The sequence below is a fragment of the Ochotona princeps genome, chromosome 30 (assembly GCF_030435755.1).
Source record: "Ochotona princeps isolate mOchPri1 chromosome 30, mOchPri1.hap1, whole genome shotgun sequence".
Classification (NCBI taxonomy): Eukaryota; Metazoa; Chordata; class Mammalia; order Lagomorpha; family Ochotonidae; genus Ochotona; species Ochotona princeps.
Genome location: NC_080861.1, coordinates 2,049,364 through 2,076,042, shown reverse-complemented (window position 1 = coordinate 2,076,042; position 26,679 = coordinate 2,049,364). Strand labels below are relative to the sequence as shown.

At 48.5% G+C, this 26,679-nt stretch overlaps 1 protein-coding gene across 2 annotated transcripts; it reads left to right on the top strand.

The window, feature by feature from the left end:
• Nucleotides 1–1,059: 1,059 nt before the first annotated feature.
• On the top strand, nucleotides 1,060–25,386 carry CLDN18 (claudin 18). 2 transcript variants are annotated; one of them, XM_004588341.3, is made up of 5 exons: nucleotides 1,060–1,279; nucleotides 20,369–20,533; nucleotides 21,016–21,133; nucleotides 23,681–23,791; nucleotides 25,159–25,377. In XM_004588341.3, the coding sequence occupies exons 1-5, from the start codon at nucleotides 1,060–1,062 to the stop codon at nucleotides 25,328–25,330; spliced, it is 786 nt and encodes a 261-aa protein (XP_004588398.1). In that variant the 3' UTR covers nucleotides 25,331–25,377. The 2 variants fall into 2 exon arrangements, with proteins under 2 accessions (XP_004588398.1, XP_004588397.1); XM_004588340.3 differs by lacking the exon at nucleotides 1,060–1,279 and adding an exon at nucleotides 10,113–10,333 and having other exon boundaries at nucleotides 25,159–25,386.
• Nucleotides 25,387–26,679: the final 1,293 nt, after the last annotated feature.

The following is a 26,679-nucleotide window of genomic DNA, read 5'->3' as shown; positions in this document are numbered from 1 at the left end:
ATCTCATTAGTAGTACATTCCCTCACTCACAACAACTCGGCTCCCATTTTGTATGGACTCCACATTTGTGAATCTGCCTGCTCACTACAATTTATTTCAAAGCCAAAATTAACACTCACGGCAGTAACTGGTCACGGGTAGAAGGTGAAAACCTGAAATTGCATCTTCCCGATGACAGTGAAGAACGCAGGGCCCTGTCCTCTCTTCCCCGCCCCCACACAGTAGACAACTGCTCTTTCAAAACTACTTCCTGCCATCTGTGCCCCATACTGGCTGACTCCCCTGGTTAAAATGCCCCCTCTTCCATACACCAGACCCAGCGCTGCCCCAGTTCAGAAGTGGGAGCAGCCTGCAATGCACTTGGAAAGCAGCACTTGGAAAGTGTTGGGTCAGCTTGGTTCTCACGTGAATCAGCCCTGCTTTATGGTCCAATGCTGATGAGCCAAACGTGTGTGTGGTAAGGGGCCATGGCAAATGAAGTGAGGCTCTCTGCTGAGGGTGAGAATGCCGTGAGCAGAGGCCCACAGGGACCCAATGTGATGACTCAGTGCTTACAGATCCTGAATGCGCTGTGATTGGCAGAGATGAATGAGAATCCACTGCTTCATCACCCTCACCACCAGCCCAGCCCAAATTGTTGGCCAAGGAGGCAGCCCATGTGAGAGCCCCGCACTCTGGTGGGCCACCCGGGGGACGTCCTCCAGCCCCAGGGGCTGACCATCCTGCAATGCTTCCCAGCAGCCACCTCTGCCCTGCTTTACCCTCTACATAGGGAGCCTGGTTAATCAGCAAAGCAACTCCCTGGGAAGGCAAACAGTGAGTGTACACATGACAGAAAGCAAATGGCTCTTGGTACCATGTTGGGGCCATTATCTCACTAGGCGAGATAAAGGAATAGGGCAAGCCCAGTTGGCATGAGTGAGCCCTCCCCTCTGTTGCATGGCCCACCTGTGACGTGAGCACCAACCTCTCTGAGAAAACTCCATCCCTATACTCGCTCCCCTCAGAGGTGGCTATCCCTTCGCTGGGTAGTGCTGTGTGTCAACACTGCACCCCACCATGGCCGTGACTGCCTGCCAGGGCCTGGGGTTCGTGGTCTCACTGATCGGGTTTGCGGGCATTATTGCTGCCACCTGCATGGACCAATGGAGCACCCAGGACTTATACAACAACCCCGTAACAGCCGTGTACAACTACCAAGGGCTGTGGCGCTCCTGCGTCCGAGAGAGCTCAGGCTTCACGGAGTGCCGGGGTTACTTCACCCTGCTGGGACTGCCAGGTAAGCACCGGGCCCCTGACCGGCTTGGGGAGGAGACGTGCAGGCAGCCAGGAGACAGCAGTCTCTGCTGGGGGCCCATGGGAAGGAACGCAGGGAAGGGAGGAACTGTGGGCTGGAATAATAGTACAGGGACCTTTAGACAATGGAACTTTCTGGAGCGGCCAGAGCACTCATTCCTGTAACTGGATGGTGCCCAATTCTAAGAGGCATGTTTAAAAATGTTCTATGAGAACAATAATATAGTTTTAATCATCCTAAGGACGAGACTTTGGGCCCCTTTTTCTTCAACCCGAAGATCCTTTCTTACTTAGCTGGGGACTGCCTAGCTCCCGAACAGAGTTCCACTTCCAAGCTGCCTGGCCGCCCCACACTTCCAGGGACCTTTAAACATGCAGGAACAGCAGAGGGGAAGGCCAGATGAAAACGAGGCAGCCAAGCCTTTGTGGGAGGTGCCGGAAGTCCCCTGCTCTGGGGCTCCAGTGTCTGACCTCTAGGAAGTGTTGGTCCCAAGGAGCCAGATTCTGTGGCTCAGGGCCGGTGAACTGTGCCAGGCGGGGAAAGGCACTACAGGTTGCCCTACACCTTCCAAGACTGGCATGCAAGCTGTACAAGAAGCACAGGCTCCTTTGCTTGGCATATCGGTCATTTCAGTTTGAAGAAAAATTCAATCACAAGAACAGAGAATACTAGAAATGACTTCCTCTGAGCTAAGAGACGGTCAGGAGTAACCTTGCTGACTTTTTCCTTCCATAAACCCATGTCAAAGTCTTGAGGGGGGGAATGAGAGAGGGGCATTAAAAAGAAAGACCAGGTTACAAAATGGGAGACCTTCCCCTCCAGAAACTTGCCTCCTGCTGCAAAGTGGACACTCAGACACACATAAAAAGTGACAAGTGAAGGCTTCATTCAGACAGTGACCCATTCTTTTGTTCATTCAACACTTGTTTGTGGAGAGTCCCCTAGAAACTGAGGACTCTGTGGGCCCAGCACCCTGCACCATTTCAAAACATGGACCAGGCATCTGATGGAGCCCTCTTGGGCTGGTCTCACAGGTCCACACCCCAGCTCCCCTTCCGATTCCGGCTTCCCACTGGTGTGCACCCAGTACGAGGGTCTCTGCCACTCACGCGAGGCAGCCAGACAGAGCTCTGGCTGGAGATGGCTGCGCTCTGGCTATACCGGAGTTTAGGGAATGAGCCAGTGAATAGGAGATCTCTTCCTGTCTGTCTGTATCTCTGTCTCTACACGTCTCAGATAAACTAAAACAAATGTGCAAAATGTGTGTACACAGAAGCATGATCCAGGCTGGGTAAGAGATGCTCTATAAGGTGGACAGGGGATGAAACTGCTCAAGATAAACTCAAACAGGATTTTAAAAAAAGTCACAACTGACCGCTGACCAGGGGGAGAGCATAGCAGGATGAGAAACACCCGGGCAGAGGGACAAGGGCATTGCCACCCCCATGCCACCCAGGAGCAGTGTTGGAGTGGCCAGGCCTGGAGGACAAGGTTCCGTGGGCGTGAATACAGAGAATACTGAATGCCATGCTAAGCTATTGCGATGCCCGTGAGAGGTTTGCTTTTCTAAGATCGTGGTATTTCAGGAACAATGAGCAGGGCACAGGCCAAGGCAGTGGCTCCAGGGCACGGCTGAGAGACTGGGTAAAAACGGGAGAACAGGCACCAGATGCTCACCCTCCGTCAGGCACCGGAGCAGGGCAACTGCCGCGGCCCTCCGTGCCCTCCGTCAGGCACCGGAGCAGGGCAACTGCCGCGGCCCTCCGTGCCCTCCGTCAGGCACCGGAGCAGGGCAACTGCCGCGGCCCTCCGTGCCCTCCGTCAGGCACCGGAGCAGGGCAACTGCCGCGGCCCTCCGTGCCCTCCGTCAGGCACCGGAGCAGGGGAACAGCCGCGGCCCTCCGTGCCCTCCGTCAGGCACCGGAGCAGGGCAACTGCCGCGGCCCTCCGTGCCCTCCGTCAGGCACCGGAGCAGGGGAACAGCCGCGGCCCTCCGTGCCACTGAGCGGGGGAGTCACTTACCCTTGAGAGTCTCCCCAGCTTCAGGTGCAACATGCCAACAGCTGCCCGGAGGCTGAGGGCGGGGTCCATGGTGGAGGGACCAGCCTCGGGTTGACTGCAGGTGGATCCGGCAGTGGTGGGGACGTCTGAGGGCTTCACAAAGGAAAGATAACTGTGGAAAATTCTACACCAGCACAAAAGTAAGCTGTCGCTTGGCATTCATGTGTGTAACCTTTACAACCACCTTGGGAGCATGGTGCAACCCCTCTTAGAAATAAGGAAGTTGCCTGACCCCAAGTCACCCACAGATGTTGGCTCAAGCCCTGTCTTTTCTGTGACAAATCCCTTGTTCATAACCCTAATAGTGAGCTGAAGGCTGCATGACCCTAAGCAGGAAGCTCTTCTGGTTCAAAGAGCGGAGCAAAGATCCTCTTGCCTAAGTCCAGAGTAGCAGGTACCTCCGTGGGTGGGGGTCCCAGGCTAACAGCAGCTGCCGGCATGCCCCATACTGAAGCCAAGTTGCCCTCACTGCTAGTCAGCCTGGGGTGCAGCTCTGAGATCCTGGGCCTTGAAGATAGCCACAACGGTAGTAACGAAAAACAGTGTCGTGAAGGTCACAACCCATCATCAAGTTGAATATTAGTCCACACACCGGTCAGCTGTAAGACATTTGTAGAAGAACACACTGAATTGGATAAAGACCAGGTACCTTTGGAGATGACGAAGCTCAATAGATCCATCTAGCGAGTATTAGCATGGTGGTTGAAGGGGGTCCCAGGCAGAATTTATGTAAATCAATGACAATAAACAAAAACCAGAAAATCTTCAACCCAATTCTTCCCTCAGGTGACCACCAGTAAGTAAAAAACTGACATTAAAAATGCTCTACTCTGTGCGTATCCCAGGCTTCCTGCTGACTTGATGACATAAAATGATTGTTAGGAGTCAAAGGATAAATAGTAAATATTCAGATATGAAGCGCTTCACACAAAGCATTTGTAGGAATAATGCTTGCTATCTGACAGCATTGGATCTGTTCCCCCCGGGGCCCCAAGCCCAGAAGTACAAAATATGGATTTGCTAATACATTTCAGAGAATATTACTTTGCTCCCAAACCCCGCCCCTGCAAAAAGAAGATGAAATAAAATCAAATCGAAGTAGTCATTAAGTTAAGAATTAAACAAGTTCTTGGAAGGATTTCCTCATCTTCGGATCCTTGAGATCAACAATTCAGAACTTTGGAAACCACTTAAGCAGAGCCCTTGGAGCACAGGAGGAGAGTGGGATGACATCAGGTGGCCTCTCACACACCCACAGAACAGGAAATAGACAGTCCTACAGAAAGAGTGGCATTAGAAGGAATATTTAATTCCTTCAGCAAACGTGTGTTAAGCACCTACTATGCCCCAGGCTGTCCATGTATGCGCAATGAGACCTCAAGGGGCTCCTAAGTGAAGACAGAGAGATAGAGTAACCAGTGCAGCGCTGCCCAGCCTCGCTGCTGGTGACATTTGGAGCCACAGAATTCTCTTCCCAGGGGATCATACGTGAAAAGGTATTTAGTAGATCCTTGGCCCCTACCCATGAGGTGGAAATAACATTGCTCCCCTGTCCAACTGTGACGATGAAAAGTGTTCCCTGGGTGCGAAGTCATCCCTGGTTAACGGCCACACACGTGTATTAAAGGCTTTGGGCAGCACAGGAAGCGGGCGGTGGAGAAAGGGAGAGCTTCCAAAAGCAAGGGAGATGACAGCTGGATGGAACTGGAACCAACATGTGTGACTTCCACAGGAAGACGGAGAGAGAAGCCATCATCCTGGAGAGGACACAGCAGTGTGAGACTAGAATGTGTTGGGAGATTTTAAACAACTTTGCTCTGTGGTTGCTGTGGGCTGGCAAAGAAACAGGCAAATACTAAATGCTAAATACTTGAGAATAATATGTTTGGATATTTGGCAAATACTCCAAATGAACATGAAAGCTTCACTAAGAAATTTTGTAAGAGACTTAAACAGAAGAATAGAGATCCTACATGTGAAAATTATTAAAACTCTAACTAATGCAGCATAATAGTAGAATTGCTAAATGCCTGCTATGTGCCAGGCATTGTCAAAGAAATGAACATGTTAGTACAGACTATTTAAATTAGTGTAAATCTAAGTAAGCTATCAATACGTGCTTCAGCCTTCACCACCACCCTGCAGTGTGAGTACAGATGGGGAAACTGAGGCACAGAAAGGTCAAGACACCGTGGCAAGGGAAGATTCAAACCCAGCGGAGTCTCCCCAGAACCTGAGCTCTGCTCCATCCACAGAACGGCATGAATCGGTAGACTCCCAAAGCACCTCTCAGCTCCACCTGGACGTGCAGAGCAGAATTAGCAACCTGATTAAAAGCATTCTGAAACAAAGAGCTTCAATGAGTTTTGAACCCATCGATTAAAAATATGCAAATACAACACCTTCTGAAAAGTCAGGAGATTAAGGAACGTAAGCCGAGGGAAGAGTTTTCCTCTGGGAACTTGGCAAAGTGTGTCCATGAGCAGGGGCCGAGGGTGTGTTGCTACGGAGCCCAGCCTTGCTCCTTCTCATTTCCTCTTGCTTAATGGAGCACCAAGCTTTTGTCTATAATGTAAATTTAAAAATATATTGTCTCAAAAACAGTTTTATAAAATGAGGTGGATGAGAGTCTGTAAAAAGGCTTTGTTTTAACAATCACAGAGTAATGGCCTAACTGCCAGATAGTCCATGACTACTAATTCAAACAGCGCTTTGACACAGGGTGAACAAAATGGTTAATGGGACAGAACCTAAAATCAGAAAGATGTGTGTGTGAAACTAATACAAGATACAGGACTTTTACAAGTGGGGAAATGAAGAGTTATTCAGCAACTGTTGCAGAAATCAATCATTGGTGTTTTAGGAAGAAAAAAAGAATTCACAGTATCAAAAAACACACATACCAAAATAAATGTCAATTAATTAAATGTTGAAAATATTTCTAAGTTTAAAAAATTGTTATCTCTAAATGGAAGTGATTTTCTAAGCATAAAAACAAAGGTGGAGGGAGCCAGCACCCTGGCCCAGTAAGTCCATTCTCTGCCAATAGGGCTGGCATCCCACAGGAGCACCAGTGAGTCCACTCTCTGCCAATAGGGCTGGCATCCCACAGGAGCACCAGTGAGTCCACTCTCTGCCAATAGGGCTGGCATCCCACAGGAGCACCAGTGAGTCCTGCTGCTCCACTGCCAGCCCAGCTCCCTGCCAATGTGCCTGGGAGAACAGCGAGACATGGCCCATGGGTACCCCGTGGGAAACCTGGAGAAAACTCAGGTTGCTGTGGGCATTTGGGGAATGAACCAGCAGATGGAAGATCTGTCTCCCTGTCTTGCCTCTCTCTGTAAATCTTCCTGTCAAATAAAAATAAATAATTTTTAAAATAAAATAAACAATGGAGGCAAACATGAAGGAAAGTATATTTGTCCACAAGATTCAACAAATATTTATTGAGCACGTGTTATACAATACACACTGAGGAGCACATTTCCATTTTATTTTCTAAAAGCATAAATGAAATTATAAGACAAATTACAGGAAGAGATTTTTTGCTTATTCTACCTATGTTGCAAAAGCTTTAACAAGTAAATACTTTATAGAAACCATGAACAAAGTTAAAAAGCAAATAATATGTGAGAAAAGATATTTTTAGTAATGTATGTGAATGTGTTAAGATTGACAAAGAATTCACATAAACTGGCAGGAAAATGTTAAAATTCTAGCAAATAAAAAGTGAAGAATACAGTCTGACAATCCATGAAAAGAAAAAACTTTCTAAAAAATGCATGAAAATTTGTGTTTTTTTTAAATTTGAGATGTGCTAGGAATTAAAGCAATAGAAATTAAAATAACTGCCAAATATAACAACTTAGCAAATCTCAACTGTAGGTGAGAATGAAGTGAAATACGACCTTTCTAACACTGCTGTGAGAAATAAGGTTCGCAGGAAGCAATGTGGGCCTATGTAAAAAAAGATGTTTTTGAAATTTCTCAATCGTAGATATTTTAATTCCAAACCTAGCAACTTGTTCTAAAAGAGTAGTCAGAAATGCTGGCAATAAGTTATATGTAAAACATCGTAAGAATGATTTTACTACAAAAAAAATGGAATGATACCTTCTAAATACATCAATACAGACTCCATTTAGGTGAATAATAGCATTTCTGTAAAATAGAATACTAATATAATAGTCACAAGGGCTTTTATAACATGAATACAATTAAGTGAAAAGAGTAAAACATGCAGAAAACTGACGAAGTAGTAGGCCAACTATTTTATCTAGGATTGAGAAATGTGAATAATTCATTGACGTTTTTATTGTGAGTACCAAAAGGCAGAGTTCACAAACTAAGATTATATAATGTGACAATACTTCCAAAAAATTAATAGATGTCTCATTGTTTTTCTTGCTTACATACTAATTTTACTCCTCCATAATTCTAGCTATAGTATTTGATATTGCTATTTTGGCCACCATTTTGCCTAATTCTCATAAAAAGTCAAACTCCTGGAAACTTACCAGCCAAAATGACCCTTCCAGAGCCAAGTTTACACCCGAATATAGGGGTGGGGGATTTCTCCTAGGCAAATGACAGAGACATTGCTCCATTTTGTAGCTGCTTAAACAAAGTTCAACCCCACTATTGCCAACCAGTGTGAGACCATGACTCGTCCATTGTGCCCAATCAGCTGTGTTTCAATAAGGCCAGTCGCCTTCTGAACAAGGAAGTCAGATTTTCATTGTCTGGCAAAGATAGCTAAAGCATCAGGCCACTCATTTAAGGATGGGTAAAAAAGTCACCGGAAGTGAAAATCTCACCTGCAGGGGTTTTTAAGCATCCGTATTTACCAGAGTACAAGCATGTGAACATGTCATTTCTGTCTTATTCAATATTCTGCCTCGGTGAGACCATTTTAGTTGGAGTTTTAACATGAACTTCCAACAACGAGAAAGCCCTTGTCTCCATTTCAACCAAGAAAGAAAAGATTCATTATTACTTGGATACTTTTTCTCCCCTAACTTGAAGTTTTTCATAAAAATACTTGCAAGACACATAATACAATGTAATTAATGAATTAAAAAATGAATGAACTGGACTGCATCAAAATAAATATTATCAAGTGAGCATCAAAAAAAAAAAAAAACTTGCAAGAGGAAGCTGGGGGTAAAGCCACCATGAGTGAGAGTAGCTAACTTGAAATGAACTAACAATTTAAAAAAAAAAATTCTTCCATTCTCAATCTATTGTTTTGTTGGCATTACAAGAATGTAGGAGGAGGTGTTAGATAAATGTCAAACTGCAGAGTGAGAAACCAACTTACGGAGTTCTTTAAATATAAAAAGCCTACCTCTCAGCTAAAATGAGAGCCGCATGCGCTATGTCCATAGAAACGGTGGCAGAATCATTCCCAAATCATTGCAACAGGATTTCCCTCCTAACGGGTCCTTCCTGCGGGCTATCAGAGAGCAGCACCACTTCTTCCCAGCACCCCTCCCATGAGCAGATCAAAGCTGCTGCTTCCCAAGTCATCTAAGGTGTCCTTTAGTCTTCTGCCGCAGGCTCCCTGCTACACAACACTGAGGGGTGCTGGCCGCATTGAAGTTAGGAGGGAGGCCTTGTCTATTTGCCTTATGGGTTTGCTGAGAATAAAGGTGTAGGAGCAGTGGCTGGGTGCAGCCCAGATAACACACAGGCTCACTTCCTGGAGAACCTACAATGCTGAGAGATTGCAGTGGGTGCGTCAGGGTGAGGAAGGGTTAATTGTGTTTGTGTGCCAGGGTGGGGAGGGGTTAACTGTGCGTTACAGGGCCTGGACACAGATTTGGGGATGCCTGGTTGAAGTGTCTGGATTCAGAAGCCGGGCACCCTGGACCCTCAGGAAGCAGCAGATGTATCCATTCTGTTTGAAAGCAGACCTCCAGGGTTTAGGAGTTTACCCCAAACCACCTAGCCCCCCAGGGTGTTAGTGACAGGGTCAGAAGCCAAGGCTCTATCTCAGAATAATGAAGTCATGGGTGGCCTAACTCCACTAGCTGTTCAGCCAGTTACATGGGAGGCGGGGAGACGCCAAGAGCGAAGGGAGAAGGGGGAGGGCATGCATGCCCACCTACTTGTACAGCTCCATGTCTGGGCTGGAGTTGGGCAATGGAAAGTAGAGACTCCATCCAGGCGTCCTGTATGGGTGGGAGCTTTGCTACCTCCTCCCATCTGGGTCATAGTCAAGCTGGGGTCAGAAGCTAGGTGGCAGACCCAGATTGACCTGTTTCTGTAAGATGACCATGGAAGCCATTGAGGGAACATAGCTTAGGCCCTGGGAGGGCAAGCGTGGTTTCAGACAGAACAAGGGGTGGCTGCTCCTGGGGGCCGTTTTGTTGTCAGCGCCAGCAGGCCGAGGCGATGCTTCCAGCCCAGCCGCTTTGCTCCTGAGGGCGGCGGGCAGCAGGGCACGCCCTTGGCGAGGGGCCCCGAGCTGGCCAGGTCAGAGGCTGGTACGATCAGGAGTGGTTCTGTCCACTCAGACGGCTCTGCCGCCAACCAACTGGGCCTGCCGAGCTCGGGACAAGTGGCTCTTGGGGCCGCTTCCCCAACAAATGAAAAAATTATGCCCTTGAACCAGGAGTGAAACTGAACTATCTAAGGAAAACACCGTGAGCAAACAGCCCACGCTGAGGGAAACCATCTGATTAGAAGTGCTCCCCTCGGGCCGCTCGCTGGCTGGGCGCACACCTTCCCGGGTTTGAAGGGCGGCTGAGGCCATGGCCACCACCACGTACCAAGTGGTTGGCTTCCTCCTGTCCATGCTGGGGCTGGCGGGCTGCATCGCCGCCACGGCCATGGACACGTGGAGCACCCAGGACCTGTACGACAACCCTGTGACCTCCGTGTTCCAGTACGAAGGGCTCTGGAGGAGCTGCGTGCGGCAGAGCTCAGGGTTCACCGAGTGCCGGCCCTACTTCACCATTCTGGGGCTTCCAGGTAGGCTCCTGGGCGGCCGGGCGCACGCAGCAGGGACGGCGCAGGACGCGCCGCTGGCATTCCTGCCTCCGAGTGTGACCCTGGCAGCTCCAGCTCAGGATAAAGGCTGTGAGTAAGGAGAAGTTGGCTCCTTGTCAAGGAGACCACACATCCTACAGGAGAAAATCCGAGGAGGCAAACTCACAGCCAAGCCATGGCTAGCAAGGAGGCCAGCCAGGAGTAGACTTGGCCTGCTGCAGGGGCGTGCTCCCGATACCAGAGTACATCCGTGTCCTTCTGGGAGAAAACACGTTGTGTGCGTCTCTGCACGTGACTTGAATCTGCTGGCACACACCTGAAGGAGGAGAGGCCATTTTATGTTAGAACAGGAAAGGCTTTTGGGGAGCTAATTTAATTTCGTTTTGATTCGATTAAATTTTTTCTTTGAAAAGTTGGCGTCTCTGTAGGTATCCTATTGCCATTAAATGGCAAAGTTCTTTTTCCCATATTTGTGTTGAAAATGTCTGGTATGTTCTGTGAGTGGGGCTATAATGACGATATTATAAGCATAATTGCCGATGTGACACCCTTTCACCCCCAAAGGTAAAGCAAGTTAAGCCCTTGCTTGCAATATAGATAATTGTTTAGAATAGTATAACAAATTTGCCTGCTGGGTGTTACAGTTTTCTTAAAACAAAAAAGAAAAATAAGGTATCAAGCCATCAGTGGCTCCAAGGGGGGGACCACGCCACGAGGGTGACGCCAGAGGGGAGGGCTGGGTGACGCCAGAGGGGAACGCTGCTGGCTTCTGCCTCTCCTTCACAAACACCACCTGAACAGCGAGGGTGGAGACAAGTTTACAAGAAATTGTATAGAGGCTGTGGAGTCCTTGAAATTCAATTACGAGAACAATTCAGGGAATTCATCTTCATTTTTAGAAAGAAGCAGAAAATAAGTATCAGGGTGAGAGAATTATTGAGTTACTTCTTTCATTTTTTCAAAGTCCTTCATTGTGGGACCAATGGGAACACTAACTCCACGCAGAGACACGCTTGGGGAAGCGAGGGAGGTGGAGCCTGGGCCGAGGCCAGACGGCCAGGCAGGTGAGGCTTTGCACCCTGGACCTCTTTCAGGGCCCGGCTCAGTGTCCATCTCTGAGTCACTGTCCACGTGGAAAGGCCCCAGGTGCTCCCACTCTGCCAACTGGCCACACCCCATTGCCTCCACTCTACCCGGGACCCCATTTTCATGATTCCTCTCAGAAGTCTTTGTAGCCTTTAGCAGTTCTACTCTGCAGAATGAGACCCACTGCCCCATCCCCGCTCCTGTCCAAGGCCCCGCACCATCCTGTCTGGGACCACACCCTGGGTCAGCCCCCCGCCCCCTCCTGACTGCTGTCACTTCGCAGGCACACTTCGGTTTCTGCCCTACTCTCCTGCAAAATCTCCCCTTGATGCTATTATTGTCAAGTTCTTTCTTCTCTGGGTCATTGACAACTAACTTCACACCATTCCCCACTCCGAGCCTTTCTCCATCTGGCTTCTGTCCTGTATCTCTTCAGGATGTTTGTTCCTTGGGCTGTGACATGGGGTCAGAGGGAGGTTTCCAATCTCATCTCCTTCCATAGTTCAACCCAAAGGTCCTCACCCTTGATTCTCAATCCACAGCTAAGTCAGTGGCAGGCAGGTAGGGCACCTGTCTGCTTCCTCACCGACCTTCCCTTATCTGGTGCTTGCAAAGCCTCTAGGCCACCAAAGGCCAATGCCAGTCGTTGTACTACACTCCAAGTTTCCCTTGGACATCCATGGTTCCCGCTGCCCCCTGAGTGTCTCCCTACCTACCCAACCACCCTCTCCATAAATCTTTCCCCAAAGTCTCCTCACACCCCCAAACTGGATAAAACACACACACACACACACACACACACACACAGATAATCCCACTAATCCCAAGGCATTCCTATAGCATGCTTTTCTGAATTTTTAGATTGTATTAATCAGAGAAGTTAATGTCACTTGTTGCAACAGACCAGCATAAACACCCAGTGGCCTAACCCAACACTGGTCAGGCTCTTGCCCATTGAGGCCCACAGTGGGAATTCCCTGGAGTTCCACTAGTCCAAGTGGTTGGGCAAGAGAAGAAAGGTTCAAAGAAGGCATCATGACCTGCCTGGGGCTGACACACGTCCCTCCCACTCACAGTCCACTGGCCAACCCTAGTCACACGGCCCTGAGAACTGGGAGATGCAGAACATACAGCCATTTGGTGAGCTCCTGCTAATTCTGCCTCAAAAGCCACTCGAGTGGTGACTGCCTGACCACACCACACCCAGCATGCTAACCTCAATCCTGCTTGACATAACTCCTTTGAGCACCAAATACTCAAAACCAACTAACTGACCATCAGACAGGTATTTGGAATTCCACTTAGCAGGAGCTTTCAGAAGCTGGACATGTTGGTGGGGGAGAATTGAAAGAAGGAGAGTGGGTTTCCAATGAACGCATGTGTTGTAGAATGTTCTTGGCACTTAATGTCACAGTCATGGAAATTGGAGTCCTGACACAAAAGCAGTTTTTCCAAAAAGTAATGAGGAAGAAAGGAAGAGTTGAGGAAGGGGAAAGAAGATTAGATAAAGCTAGATACTTTGATTCCATGTCAGGCCAGACAGAGCCTCTGAGACAGGAAAGCCAGTTGTTACGTAAGGAACCCTGAGATATTCCAAACCCACAAAGGGAGACATTCTGAGTTCTCTGAGAAAGGCTTTAAGGCACAGGGAGCTTGCAGGAAGGACTTCCCTCACCCACATCTTACAGACTACAAACTAGAGCGTCAGGACCTGCAGCAGCGCCACTAGGGCCCTTACGTCTGCCAGGAAGCTGTGGCCAAGGACCCTGGCACACCTGCCTTATACCTTCCATAGCACTTAGCACTCACCACAAAAGTCACGGGTAATTGGCACAGAGCAGTAGCCCTGCTTCTCTGTCCTGTCTCCCAGCTGGACTATGGAAAGTCAACCTAAGGGATGGGCACGTAGCCTAGTGGTTAAGATGTTGCTGAGGACACCCTTGTCTTATGTCAGAGTGCCTGGGTTCAAGTCTTGGCTCCACTCTCTATTCCAGCTTCCTGCTAATGTACACCCTGGGAGGCAGCATGTGATGGTCCAAGGGTTGGGTCACCCACATGGAGACCTAGATCAAGTTCCTAGCTCTCAGCTTAAACTTGGCCCTGTCTTGAATATTGCGGGCATTTGGGGCAGTGAATTAGTAAATGAAAGCAATCTCTCTCTCTCTCTCTCTCTCTCTCTCTCTCTCTCTCTCATTTCTATCTCCTTCCCTCCCTCTCTCACTCTCTCCCTCTCTTCCATCTTTGATCTTTACCTCCTTCCCTCAACTCCTCTCTCTCTCCCATACATAACAAAATAATTAAAAAAAAAAAAAAAAAAAACTCATTCTGGACTGAGCCAGCATGGGAACCAGGGGACAGGTCTCAGTAGCCACCGTGGTGTGTTCCCCCCACATGTCCCCAGCCCTCCATGTCTGCATCAAAAGAACAAGATTCCAGGGAGAGAACTTCTTAGGTTTGAGTCTGAACCAAAAGCCATGTTTCAAATTACTGGCACCTATGGTTATGGAGGATGGAGTGGGTTTAAGAGCAGCCAGTCCCTACGCAGCAGGTGTGGCTATGCTATCAATTGGCATCCTGCAATATAAATATTTGTTGGATGACTTAGATTTGACCGACTGAAGTAAGGAATGGGCAGGAGGATTACTAGGAGCAAAAGCTCAAAAGCATCTGCAAAGCCGCATGCAGCAGCATGAGAAAGTGGAGCAACTAGCAGGGTGTGGGGTGGGAGGGGAGCCGGACACAGGGGCTCCTGACGGAGCAGGAGGACCAGTCAGGTCCCGACACCTGGAGAGCACTTGTCCTCAGAAACAGTGAGGCAGCTGCCTACAGCAGTTCCTTGAGGATGGCAGGGGCTTGGGGAGAGACTTGAAGCAAAATTGCTGGGCAGAATGCCAGGAGAAATGGGACGTCCAGCGAGAGCTCAGAAGTACTGCCCTCCACAGAGAGGAAAGCTTTTAAGTGTTCCCGGAAAGGCATGCAGCAGATACCTGTACTACTCGAGTTAATAGTCACAAGGATAAGCACTGGGCACTAAATTCCTCTTAAGTACAAGCTCTCATCTTGCGTAATTCCACTTAACTTGTCATCCCACTGTCAAAAACATATCCTACTTGCAACTTATGGCCATAGAATAACTCAATTCAACAGGCTGCATCATGTGACGCTACGGATAAATTAATGAGTAGATGGTAGCAGCAGCAAGACTGCCCACCTGCCTCTCGTGGCTCTGTGTGATGGACGATCAGAGGTGGCCTCTTGCTGTATGCCCTTGTCAGTGCAGAACCCTGGGGACAGTGCTAGGAAAGGAGGAGAGCTGTTATTTATGGGACTCCACACTCTGCAGTTTAATCTTCACCAACACTGCAGGGTAATACTTCCAAATACTGTCTTTGTTTTTACAACACTGAAACTCAACACACAGAGAAGGGCAAGGTCACTTGCCCAGAGTCCCTGGAGGGAAAATGGATGAAACAGGGTGTCCACACAAGGCTGAAGGACGTCCATGTCTGTGTCCTTTGTCTCTGCTCATTCCTGCTGGGCTTGAGCTTGATGGAAGCAGAGGCTATGTCACACAGTGACCCATGTATAGTAATGGCATTGACTATGTGTAGTTGGGAGTGTCAAGTTCAAGGAGTGGGTGACTTGCATGTCATTCCCATTTCCCCTCCCTAAAGAGTGGGAAAGCAGAGCAACAAGCAATCAAAGGGCAGGTGGAGAGACCCGGACCTGCAATGACTAATCCCTATGGAGCCTCATCCTTAGAACATCTCAGCAGATGTCTTTGGCACACCCACACCAGACGGAGGAGCCTCTGTGGGAGCGAGGTCAGATGACTCCCTGGCACCACCCTCTTCTGTAGGATTTCAGGAGCTACAGACCCTCTGTACTGGCTCCCCAGCAACTCAAAGAGACTCCAGGCTCTTCTACCTTGTCAGGAGGAAACTTTCCTTGCCATCAGCGCCCCCTCTTCCCTCCTCTGGTCTTTCGTCCTACTACCTTCAGTTGGAGGCCAAGCTGTGCCTGGAGCTGCTGCCCTTCCAAGCCTCTGCGCATCAAGATGCCCGCCCAGGCCTGTGCCTGCTGGCGAGTTGCCATCTCACCAGCTCAGGGGACTGTCTGCCCCTGGCAGGTCTCATCTCTCCCAACCCCCACTCTGAGCACCTGTTTCTCAGGCTCTCTGCACACATGTTTTCCCATTTTATTCCTTGAAACTTCATGCTCCTGGACAGCGAAATGAAAATCTTCGCGGGTAAGACCAGAACTCTCCCATCTTTAGAAGCTGCCCAGGGTGATACACAGGTGCACACCACATGGGCGTGCCTCTGTCCGTTTCACCTGTCAGTCCACAGGTGCTTTGGGGGAATACGGTGTTTTGTAACAGGGAGGGAACACCGAGTTCCCTTTTTTGTATTTGCTTCTGCCAGCCCTCAATTCTGCCCGCCCTTCAGGGCTGATAACAACTCATTATTCACTGGAAAGAATGCTGTAGTCACACCTTTGGTACAGGGAATCAGGCCACAGAGCCACTGACTCACCTGTTATCAGCTGATAAGCCCCCACACCTCTTAATCAGAGTGTTGAACAAGAGACAGAATGGCGAAAAGCAAAACCTGCCTGCGTGGGGGACATTTTACCTACCTGGAAAGGAGGATTACAATGCCAGATGGTAGATCTCCCACCTGGAAGGGCACTTGCTTTGTCACCAAGTGTCCCCAAGGCATAGGAGGTTTCTAGCTCTGAGGAGTGGGGTATTTTCAACTACTGCTTGGCACCTGTCCTTATCACAGTTGCCACTCTTGGAAGAACCCCCATAATGTCATATCTTTCCCAGCTACAGGCTGAAAGAAAGAGGTGAGGTAAGCTGAAAGGAGGTGATGGAAAGTGAAAAGGAGCTCAGATCAGGGTGGACCCTGGGCTCCAACAGGGGTCAGGGTATATCAGAATTCAGAGGTCAAGCGATAGCAGGAAGGGATTGAGGCTCATCATGCAAGCCTGACCCAGCACAGTCAACAGCGCATCTGGGAGCCCGAGCAAAGACTGACTGGGACCAGTGTCGTGGGGCAGCAGGTTCCTATGTTACTTGCAATACCAGCATCTCCTCTTAGAGTGCCAGTGGGGTCTGGGCTGCTCTGCTTCAGATCTAACTCCCTGTTGGTGCACTTGGGAAAGCAGCAGAAGGTGGCTCAAGCGCTTGGGCCCCTGCCACCCACATAGGAGACCAAGATGCAGTTTCTGGCTCCTGGTTTCAGCCTCGTCCAGACCTGGCAGCTGTGACAATTTGCACATGAAGATCACTCTGTCGCTCGCTTGCTCTCTCTGATTCTCTTGCTCTCTCACTCTCTTTCAAATAAATAATTAAATCTTTAAGAAGACGAAGAATGAGCAAGACAGCATAGCCTGAGCTCCAGTCTCTGACGGCTGCTACCAGACAACCCCTCACAGCTCTCACTGCCCACCTGCCAACATCACATGATATCTTCCCCAGTAACACCAGGGAAGGCCAGGGACCCCAGCCACAGTCACAGCACTCACGTGGCGAGTTTCCAGAAGCAAGTACTAGAGCCACTCAGTTGCCTCATCCTTGCTGAGCATCATGAATGGAACTCTTCACCAAATTAGAAAGAGACATCTCAAATCCTACCTGGTTCGTTGTTTTGGTTTTTTGTTTGTTTGTTTTGGTTGGTTCATTAATTGCTTGAGGTTTTTTTGTTTTGCGTTTTAATCAGATGCCTCTCAAAGAGACAATTTAATTTAGACTCTCAGTAGCTTCATGCTTTAAAATTAATTAGACTAGAACAGTTTCTAAAACCTCCAGCAGGTTCCCAGGTAGATCTGAAGGGTGTAAGAAGCCTGTGGAAACACCGCAGGAAGAAAATTTCAAAGTCCCTTCTTTTCTTCATTTGTCTGGTTTTCTGTCCATGACATCCAAAAAAAAGAACAGCTTGAACATATCCCGAAGGCAGAAGCTGGCTGCAAGTTTCCTGCACGTGACGGCACAGAACCGTAGGTGTAGCTTGCTGTCCACCTGACTGGCAGAACTAAAACAGAGAACTGTGAGCCACTATCACCAAGCAGCAACTCGGTCATGATGCCCCCAAGGCAGAAAGAAACTGGGGGTTCAGGGTCTGCGGTAAAAATGCAGCCAGACTATACACTGCTTGAAGGCAGAGATTATTTCTCATGAAATTTTATACTTCCTGCCCTATTTGGCAAAGGGTCAAGCAGAGAATTTAGGCTCTGAAATAGTTGATGAATAGATAAATGAATTCACGCGTGACCATATGAGTATGTTAACTTATAACTGCGAGAGTAGCAGCCAGCGCAGGTACGAATACACAACGTATAAATGAATGCACAGGTGATGCGTGCTTGTATTCCTTAGTGAGGAAATGAGCAGGGTGTCTGTCCCCAGCGTCACTGAGCAAGGCTTGGAAGGACAGAGGCGACATACTGCAGCCGTTCCTAAATCAGAAGGAGTCATAGGCCACTCCTAGGCTCTCGTGAGTTCTCACCTTCCTGGGACACCAGCCTTTGTATCAGAGCTCATCCGTGAGCCCACGAGGCCAGTGTTAGCAATCATCCCACAAGTGATAGATCCGTGGCCCACACGTGAACCAAGACATTTATCCTGAGAACACAGGGGCCAAGATTGATGATAGCTACATGTACAACTCTGCCCAGCAGAGCAGCAAAGTTAAAAATCGGAAGTGACCTCAGGAAGAAGAGAATTGGTGTACAGTGACTGGATGTCATTGGCACAGACCAGGGTGGCTGGCCACCACTCTGCCTGCCCTGGGAGGTGCCTGGTGGGAACACTGCCCAGGCCTTGGTTCCCAGCCTGCCACAGAGGCTCTCTCATACCCGTTCAGTGCTGCTCACTGGTCCCCATCCCTCCGTCATAACCTTGCCTTGGAATGTGCTGGTAGCCCTGCTGATGCTCACAGCTGTTTGAGAAGGAAATCCTCGCTGGGGGAATGGGTGGACAGTCCCCGCAAGGACTCTTGGAGGACATGGGGCGTCCTCCTCTTGAGAGTCCTAGTCACAGGTGGTTTGCTTTTGTTGTTGCTGTTAGTTTTCTGTTTTTTCCTTCACCTTATTGTTAGACAATGCCCCTTTACACTCCCCCAGCATCATTTCCAGAGGACGACATCTGAGGGTCGAGTCCCCAGGTGTGGAGGATGGAGCTTACACATCTCTGTGCCGGGATGGCCGTCAGAACACTGCCTGCTCTCCAGGACAATGTACCCTCAAGCCATGTGCTGGGAGAGGGGGGCAGCCATGTCAGACAGTTCCAGATTTGATCCCAAATTCTGCTTCCGTGTGTTATGTGTCCCCAAGATGCGATACTTCACCTCTGATTCAGTTTCTTCAACAAAAAGTGGAAATATTATCTACATTGCAGGGATTTGTGTGTGCTTTGGCATCTTTTTAATGTCTAAAGGGCCTCTAACAGCTGTCAATCAGAAAGGAGTATTTGGCTGGCCAGCAGGGCAGGACAGGCTTGCTATCTTGCTCTCTGCCCCCTCTAGCAGTTTAGGGAGATCTCCCCAGTATCACCTTCCAAAGAAAAAAAAATGTTAACTCTTTTTTTTCTTAAAGATTTATGTATTTTTATAAGAAAGGCATATCTGTTTTACGGAGAGACAAAGATCTTCCATCTGCTGGATTGCTCCCCAAATAGCTGCAATAGTCAGAGCAGAGCTTATCCGAAGCCAGGAGCCAGGAGCTTCTTTTTGGTTTCCCAAGTTGGTGCTGGGTCCCAAGGACTTGAATTATTTTCCACTGCTTTCCCAGGCTGAATGGGAAGCTGAATGGGAACTGGAGCATCCAGGACACAAACTGGCACCTATACGGGATCTCAGAACTTGCGGGTGGAAGATTAGCCAGCTGAGCCATCAATGGCCCCCAGATGTTAACTAATTCTCTTGTTTCTTTTCCATTCTGTCTGGGCTTCAGTATGTGTTTCTCCTGAGGGTAGGAGTGACAACTCTGTTGTGTGCACTTCACCCACACCCTTGGCATTAGAACTGCAAATATCTAGCAAGTCCTCAGCTTGCTTTCTTGAGTCTGGATAGCTGGGTAATGCCCCACTAAGGCTTTGGCTCTGCTCTTTAAAAAAAAATGTCTTCCTAGAAAATTACTCACTGAGATGTGAAGGCTAGTTACTGCCTGGAGCAGGGATAATGAGCTCTGTGGGCTTTTCTCCTGGTGATGATTTTCTATGGGTTCTGAAAGTTTTGTGATGCATACTCATTGCTCACATAACTAGGAGATGTCCAGCCATTTCAAACAAGAGAAAAAATGGTGGCCTTTGTTCCTGCTCTGATGCTACACTGTGAAATATGGTGCTTCTCACAAGAGATCCCTCACATCTATAAGGGACTTTAGCAGTGCCTTGGCCAAGCCTTTGAATCCCAGAGGGCCTGGAAACTCCATCCACACAAAGGCTTGCAAGGTTGGCATATCTAGATACTGATGGAAAACATCCTGTGCAAATGAGAACTACTTGAGTCCAAGCAACAGCACCCCAACCTGGATTGACTTACATGGCGAAGAGAATGTTTTAAAAAACGAAACTGTGGTAGTTCCTGGAACCCCAGCAAAAAATGCAACTGGGTCCCCCAGGAACTGCTGGGATCAGGGCTCAAGCATTGTCTCCGCCTCCCTAGTTCACTTGCCACTATATGGGGTACCCCACCTTTCCCATCTGATAAGAACCACATGTATCCTGTGTTAGTCTAAGGATTGAGTGATGTGTCTCGCAGTACCCACAATTCTACATCCTTCAACAAATGCATGACCGATGGGCTTGCTATTTCTCAGAGGCTTGGTGGTGGCTAGTTGTGGCTCTTTGTTTTGTTCCACCAAAGCATACTTAGTTGTGGTGGGGTTGTCTAATCTGTCTGCTTGTGTCTCCCCCTTGTCCCACAGCCATGCTGCAGGCGGTGCGGGCCCTGATGGTTGTGGGCATAGTCCTGGGTGCTTTTGGCATCCTAGTGTCCATCTTTGCCCTGAAATGCATTCGTATTGGCAGCATGGAGGACTCTGCCAAGGCCAACATGACCCTAACCTCCGGGATCATATTCATCATCTCAGGTAAGTTCCTGGCTTTGAGCTCAGACATGCTTCTGAGAACGCCATAGAAAACCATTCTGGAACATGCTTCAGGATTCAAGTTGGGATGCAGAGGCCCATTACACACTACAGAATCATCATGACTGGATCCCTTAAAGGCATCTTCTTAGTGAGACTCCAGAAACTGATTTTAAGGAAAAAGCCTTTGACATCATCCAAAGACTAGGCCCAAAATATTGTAACTGTTTAGCCTGCATTGCAAGGTAAGTGAAAAATCCTATACATGTGTAAATTGCTCCAGATTTAGTGAAAAAAGAGATAAGAACCAACACACTGTCCAGTACATAGTGGAATTCAATCATTGATGCTTGTAATAGACCATTCTGTTACAGACATGGAATACCCTGATCCTGTTCATCTCAACTCTTTTAAGCATAAACTGTTTCAGAAACAATCTGACTTCCAATCACTGACTCCAGGGATCTCTCGTTCTTTGCCCACAGGTCTGTGTGCCATTATTGGAGTGTCCGTCTTTGCCAACATGCTGGTCACTAACTTCTGGATGTCCACAGCTAACACGTACTCTGGTGTGGGTGGAATGGTACAGACAGTTCAGACCAGGTAACCGCCTAATCTGTGCCTCACCATTTCCTGCTGAACATTGTCATAAGAATCTGATTAGACACATGTGCCTAATGTGACTGCCAGCACCTGAAATAGCAAAAATTTATCAGGGGCAACCACGCCGTATCATAAATCAACAATGATCCGTAAATTCATAAACTTCATTGCAGCTAAATATCCTTGGTGATATGACTTGGGGCTGATCTGACATGTGCATTGAATTACAGTGACAGTTCGCAGTATTTATCTAACAGTCTTACACAGTTCCCATTGTGGTGGCAATGGAACAGGCACTATTAACTCACGCATGTAAATGAACATCAACTTCTATCTACTGTCCATAGCTGGAACCCAGGCAGGAATAGGTAAAAGCAAGACGCCCAGAACAAGTGAGAAAAGGGGGAGGAGGGAGATAGTCCTTCTTTGTTCAGCTGCCTTCTTTCTCTCGTTCATTAATTCATGTATTCTACAAATGTGCTGAGCACCTGCTATGGGCCAGGAAGTATTCATTGAGCTGGATATGCAGACAAGGTCCCCACTCATGGAGATTACAGTTTAGCATAGGAAAATGAAACCCTACTGTAACTGGTGCCTAAGGATGGTAAAACTTCGCAAAGATGGAAATCAATATCAACTTCTGCAGCAAAACCCAGCAGAAGAAAGATCTTCCAGCTCAATGACAAATGTCACATCCGAGTGACCCACCTGTCATCCCTGGGGTGGGCGCGCTCACTTGGCCTTTCTCTGGACACACCGATAGGCAGGGGTGAGGGTGTGACATGCCATTGTTCTCTGGTCCCCTAAAACCTCAGTCCCTATCCATGTTTCTGCTGTGTCTCCAAAATGGAAAGGAATTGACCTCCCCTAAGCTTCCCTCCTCCCCTTCCATGATTCTCACATGGCCTCTTTATGACAAGGGCAGCTTAATTAAGATGTAGGCTGAACAACTCAATCCGGCTTGCTGGGGACTTTCCCAGTTGTAGCATTAGAAGTCCCTTGGCCTGGGAAATTCTCTCCATGGGAAAAACAGAGTGGTCTGTCACCTTCATTAGAAAGGCCACTCTGTTCTGTGAATCTGGGTGCCTGTTGTCTGCTGCAATCCAAAGGAACCACTTAGCGCTCACCTTCTCACAACACTGCTGCCTGGCAGCCCTGACTCCCACCATCCCCCTCGCACCCGTCCTGTGCCTGGGCAAGTAGTCATAGTTCTGGGATAAGCACTACGGGATTGTGAAAGGCCTCCTGATCTCTCTCCATGAACGCACAGCTGTCTTTCTCCTTCTGTTCACCTTCCCCAGCCACACATCCACACAAGACAACCATGCTGCTAAGAAACAACTTGACATTGACCTTGACAGAGCTTAGGCCCCAGTATCCCGTCTGTCCTACTCTCCCTCCTCACTGCATCCCCACTCTGTGCGCCCCAGGCTCACTGAAGAGCAGAAATGGAAACTTCCAGAGGGGAAGCATCCACCATGCTGAGCTCTGCTTTTCTGCAGGGCTCTTGTAAATAGAGGTCAAGTTACCAGCTAACGTAGAGGTGCCCACTGCCATCCTGGTAGTTTTTGGTCACTGATGGATTGACTCTATCCCATATATCATCCAAAATGTCCACAGAGAATCAACAGGGTTTTATTCTTTGAAGATTTTATTTTTCAGTCCCATCCTGATGTTACTAAGTCCTGCTGGTCATAGATTTCACACAGGAAGATGCTGACTTTGGATTCAGAATAACCTAGCTTAGAATTCTAGTGGGGGCTGAAATAGAGGCACCAAAGGGCGGTTTACCCCAGTGCCAGGGCAGCAAGCAGCAGGCACATAGTAACAAATTCATATTGAACAAATGTGTAATCAAACAAATGGAAGAATGAGTGGTCACTTCAACATCATTCTTTCCGAAGATACTACTCCTAATTATAAGGATGGTGGCAAGATGTATGTGTCCATTTTTTCACTAATATAGTGAAATACCAAAAGCAGGCTATGTTATGAAGAAGCTTGTTTTAGTTCACGGTTCTGGTGGTTCAAAGCCAAAGGGCCACATCCAGTGATGGCCTTGTTTCCAGAAGTCTTAAGGCAGCACAAAGTGTCACATGGCAAGAGCCAGAAATCATTCCTGTGAATCTGTCCGTCTGATCTCTCTCCCTCTTATAAACCCTAAAGATTTCAATCAGGGAACTCAACCCCCTGACCTTTCTAATCCTAACCCAGAGACCCATCCTGTAAACACCATGACTGGATTAAGTTCCCACACAATGGGGATTACATTTCAACACCTGAGACTCTGGAAAACACTCAGCCTATGTCTGAACCACAGCCCAGCGGTGACCTGAGTCAAGGTGGCTGAATGTTTCTGGGTCCAGAGAACACAAGGTTCAAGAATCCCTTCAGATCAAACAATTAGAGACTGATTCTGTATCTCTCAGACTTCTCTTGCTGAGCCTTCAAGAGGGAGAAGCAGAGAAGGTGGCCACGGTTGGGTTCAGTGGGTGGACCCTGGGGAGGTGGGTCAACTGCCCTAACACACGCTGTCTCCTCCCTTAGGTACACCTTTGGAGCAGCTCTGTTCGTGGGCTGGGTGGCTGGAGGTCTCACCTTAATTGGAGGTGTGATGATGTGCATTGCCTGCCGGGGCCTGGCACCTGATAACACCAAGTGAGTCTTCCCGTTAGACATTTCATTGGTTCAGAGTCTATTTCCATATATAATCTGGAGCCCAAAATGATTAATTTCGGTATATATACAACTTTCTTGGCCAAAGGTCCATTTAAACCTTCTCTTTTATGGGAGACCTAAAGAAATATTTCAGCCTGGGCAAATTTAGAAATTATCCTGTCTGAAAGAAAGTTTTAAAAATCCCTCTAGGTTCTTTCAAGCCCCAGTGTGCTGTAACTCGCTGATTCTTCAGCTGGGAGCAAACTCCCTGCATGTACCCCCGAGCGGGGTGGGGGAGGGAAGCAGATCTAGCAACTTCTGCAGACACTTTCGTGGGGGAAGGGAGAATGGCGTTGGCATCTAGTGGGCAGAGGCCAAGCAGGCTGCTACCCGTCCTATGGAACGCCACGCGGTCCCCATTGTGGAGCACCAGCCATTCCAGTCACCAACAGTGCTGCTGCTGGGAAACAACATCGCTGCACAAAGGCTCCTGGAGCTGCTGGAGCCGGAGTCCAACACAGTCCTGCTACTAACCAGCCCAGCGCCTCCTCCCTCAGGACATTTACCCTCCCTGAGCCTCTCAGTACATGGGGGCAGCTATCACAGAGCACCATGGAATGGGCAACTTGTGAGCAATAGAAATGCATCTCTCCTGGAAGTTGAAGACGAGCATGCTGGCAGGTTTGGTGTCAGTGAGGGCTCCCCCGCAGACGGTGCCTTGGTGGTGCATCCTCCAGAGAGGAACCCACTGTGCTGCACCCAACAGGAGTGAGCGAGAACGTGCCTTCCCCCTGCAGCCTCTAGCCATTTCAGAAAAGCACCTGTGTGGTATGGAGTCCTCAGACCTGATCACTTCCCCAAAGACCTTGTCTTCATATTACCACAGTAAGGATTAAGTCTCCACCTGAACTTTGCAGGAGAATATTCTGTTATCTTGTCTGTAAAATAAGACGATTGCGCATAGGTACCCTACAGCTCCCAGTTCTATAATGCTTTGCCAAGCAAAGTTCCATTGGCATGTTTTCACATTGACTTATGAAGCATGCTTGCTGGTCACTAGCTGCCCACTCAGAACCTTTCAAGGTCTCAGTTTTCTCAGCTCCAAAATGAAAAACTCCAGCTGAAGGACCTACTTATCAGGCAGGCACCAGTTCAGCCAGGCTCTGCTTCCAAACAAGGAATTCTGTTCCACTGCAAAGGCAGAAAAGTCTGTGAGTCTCAAAGCCTGGGGGAACCATCTGTCCAACTGGCCCAGGACTAATGCATTTCCAGGGACACTGGGTATCCAGTGCCAAAACTGAGGGGTCCTGGGACAGAGAAACTGGCCTTCTATCTTGACAGTCACAAAATGTTTCTTTCTTTTGCAGCTACAAAACCGTGTCTTACCACGCCTCGGGCCACAATGTGGCCTACAAGCCTGGAGGCTTCAAGGCCAGCACCGGCTTTGGGTCCAACACCAAAAGCAAGAGGATATATGACGGGGGTGCCCGTGGAGAGGATGAAGTGCAGTCTCAGCCTTCCAAGTACGACTACGTGTAGCATTCCAAGACCCCTCGGCTTGGGCAGAAGAAACCCCCCAAGAGAGCTCACCCAAAGCCTATGGACAGCCCACCATTTAAAGAAGAGTTGAGAAGGGACAGACACCTGCACAATCTGCAGCCCGTCATTTAAATTCTCTTACCTGCGATCTTAACCCAAGTGGTTCTCAGTTGGAGGTAGCCAGGCCCTTCTGCTAATTCCAGTGAGACCATCTCAGGCGCCTCCTGAGCTCCCCACCAACATCCTCTTACTTCTATGGAGACAATTGCTGAATTGTCCTCATAAAAGAAGGACAATGATCATTTTTAGCTATCTACAGTTAGAATAGTGATAGGTTAGAAACGAAACAGTCTCTGAATTAGTCTTACCCTTGCACTTTGAGCAAGGAAAATGGAAAAACAGTTGCTTTGATATTGTCTGTGTTGTGATTTGTAACATGAAAAGCTCTTTGACCCTGATTCCTCTCCTGGGAGGTGCCCCTGACTCCGATGGCACATGTCTAAACAGCATAACTCAGGTAAAGAGGAAAAATAACAGTGAACCACAGCAAGTCCTGGAAAACACCTCAGAACCCATTCTTCAAGTGGGGAGCAGCCTCCACGTGGCCCCTGCCCACACGTAAAGGCCACAGGCGTTGCTAGTTGACAGTAGAGCTACTAGATGCTGTGGTCACTTGTTACCCTGAGAGCATGTCATCCAAACCACGTGGCTGGCCTGTGGGTTGGTCCAGCGGAACTGAGAGCCTTTGCAATCACACACCTTCCCTCTGCTCACACACCTGTCCTCTTGAGGAACACCAGAATTCCACCCCCACAGCAAAGCCAGAGCAGGCCCGCTAAGACACTTAGCGAAGGGAAACCTGCAAAAAAAATGCCAAATTAAGAGCAGCTTTGGTGCTGGGGCATCTGGCCATACTGCTTGGGGGAAAACGCCCTGGCATCAGATGGTACACGTGAAAGTGCCCTTGGGGGTCACTGGGCATGATGAGCTCCCCCCTCCACCACCAGTGTGAAGCCATGAGGTGATGCTGAGCTGGGTTAATTAGCCATATTCCCTGACCAACACACAAATGTAGATTTTGCCTTTTCATTTCTAGATTTTGCTCTTATTTTGTGTACATTGAGTGTTGAGCTGTGTTTTGTTACCTAAATATTAAAAAAGAAAGAAAGAAAGAAATGCCATCTTCCTTCGAATAGCTTCTGCTCACTTCTCTGAGGCGTTGGGGAGGGGTGTGGGAAGTGCTGGTTCCTTCAGCTGGATGGCGCACCATCCCAGCTGTGAGTGTGTCCGTAGAATCTGTTTTATCTTTAGCAGCCTGGCTGCCTGGAAGCCAACTGGGTACACATCCA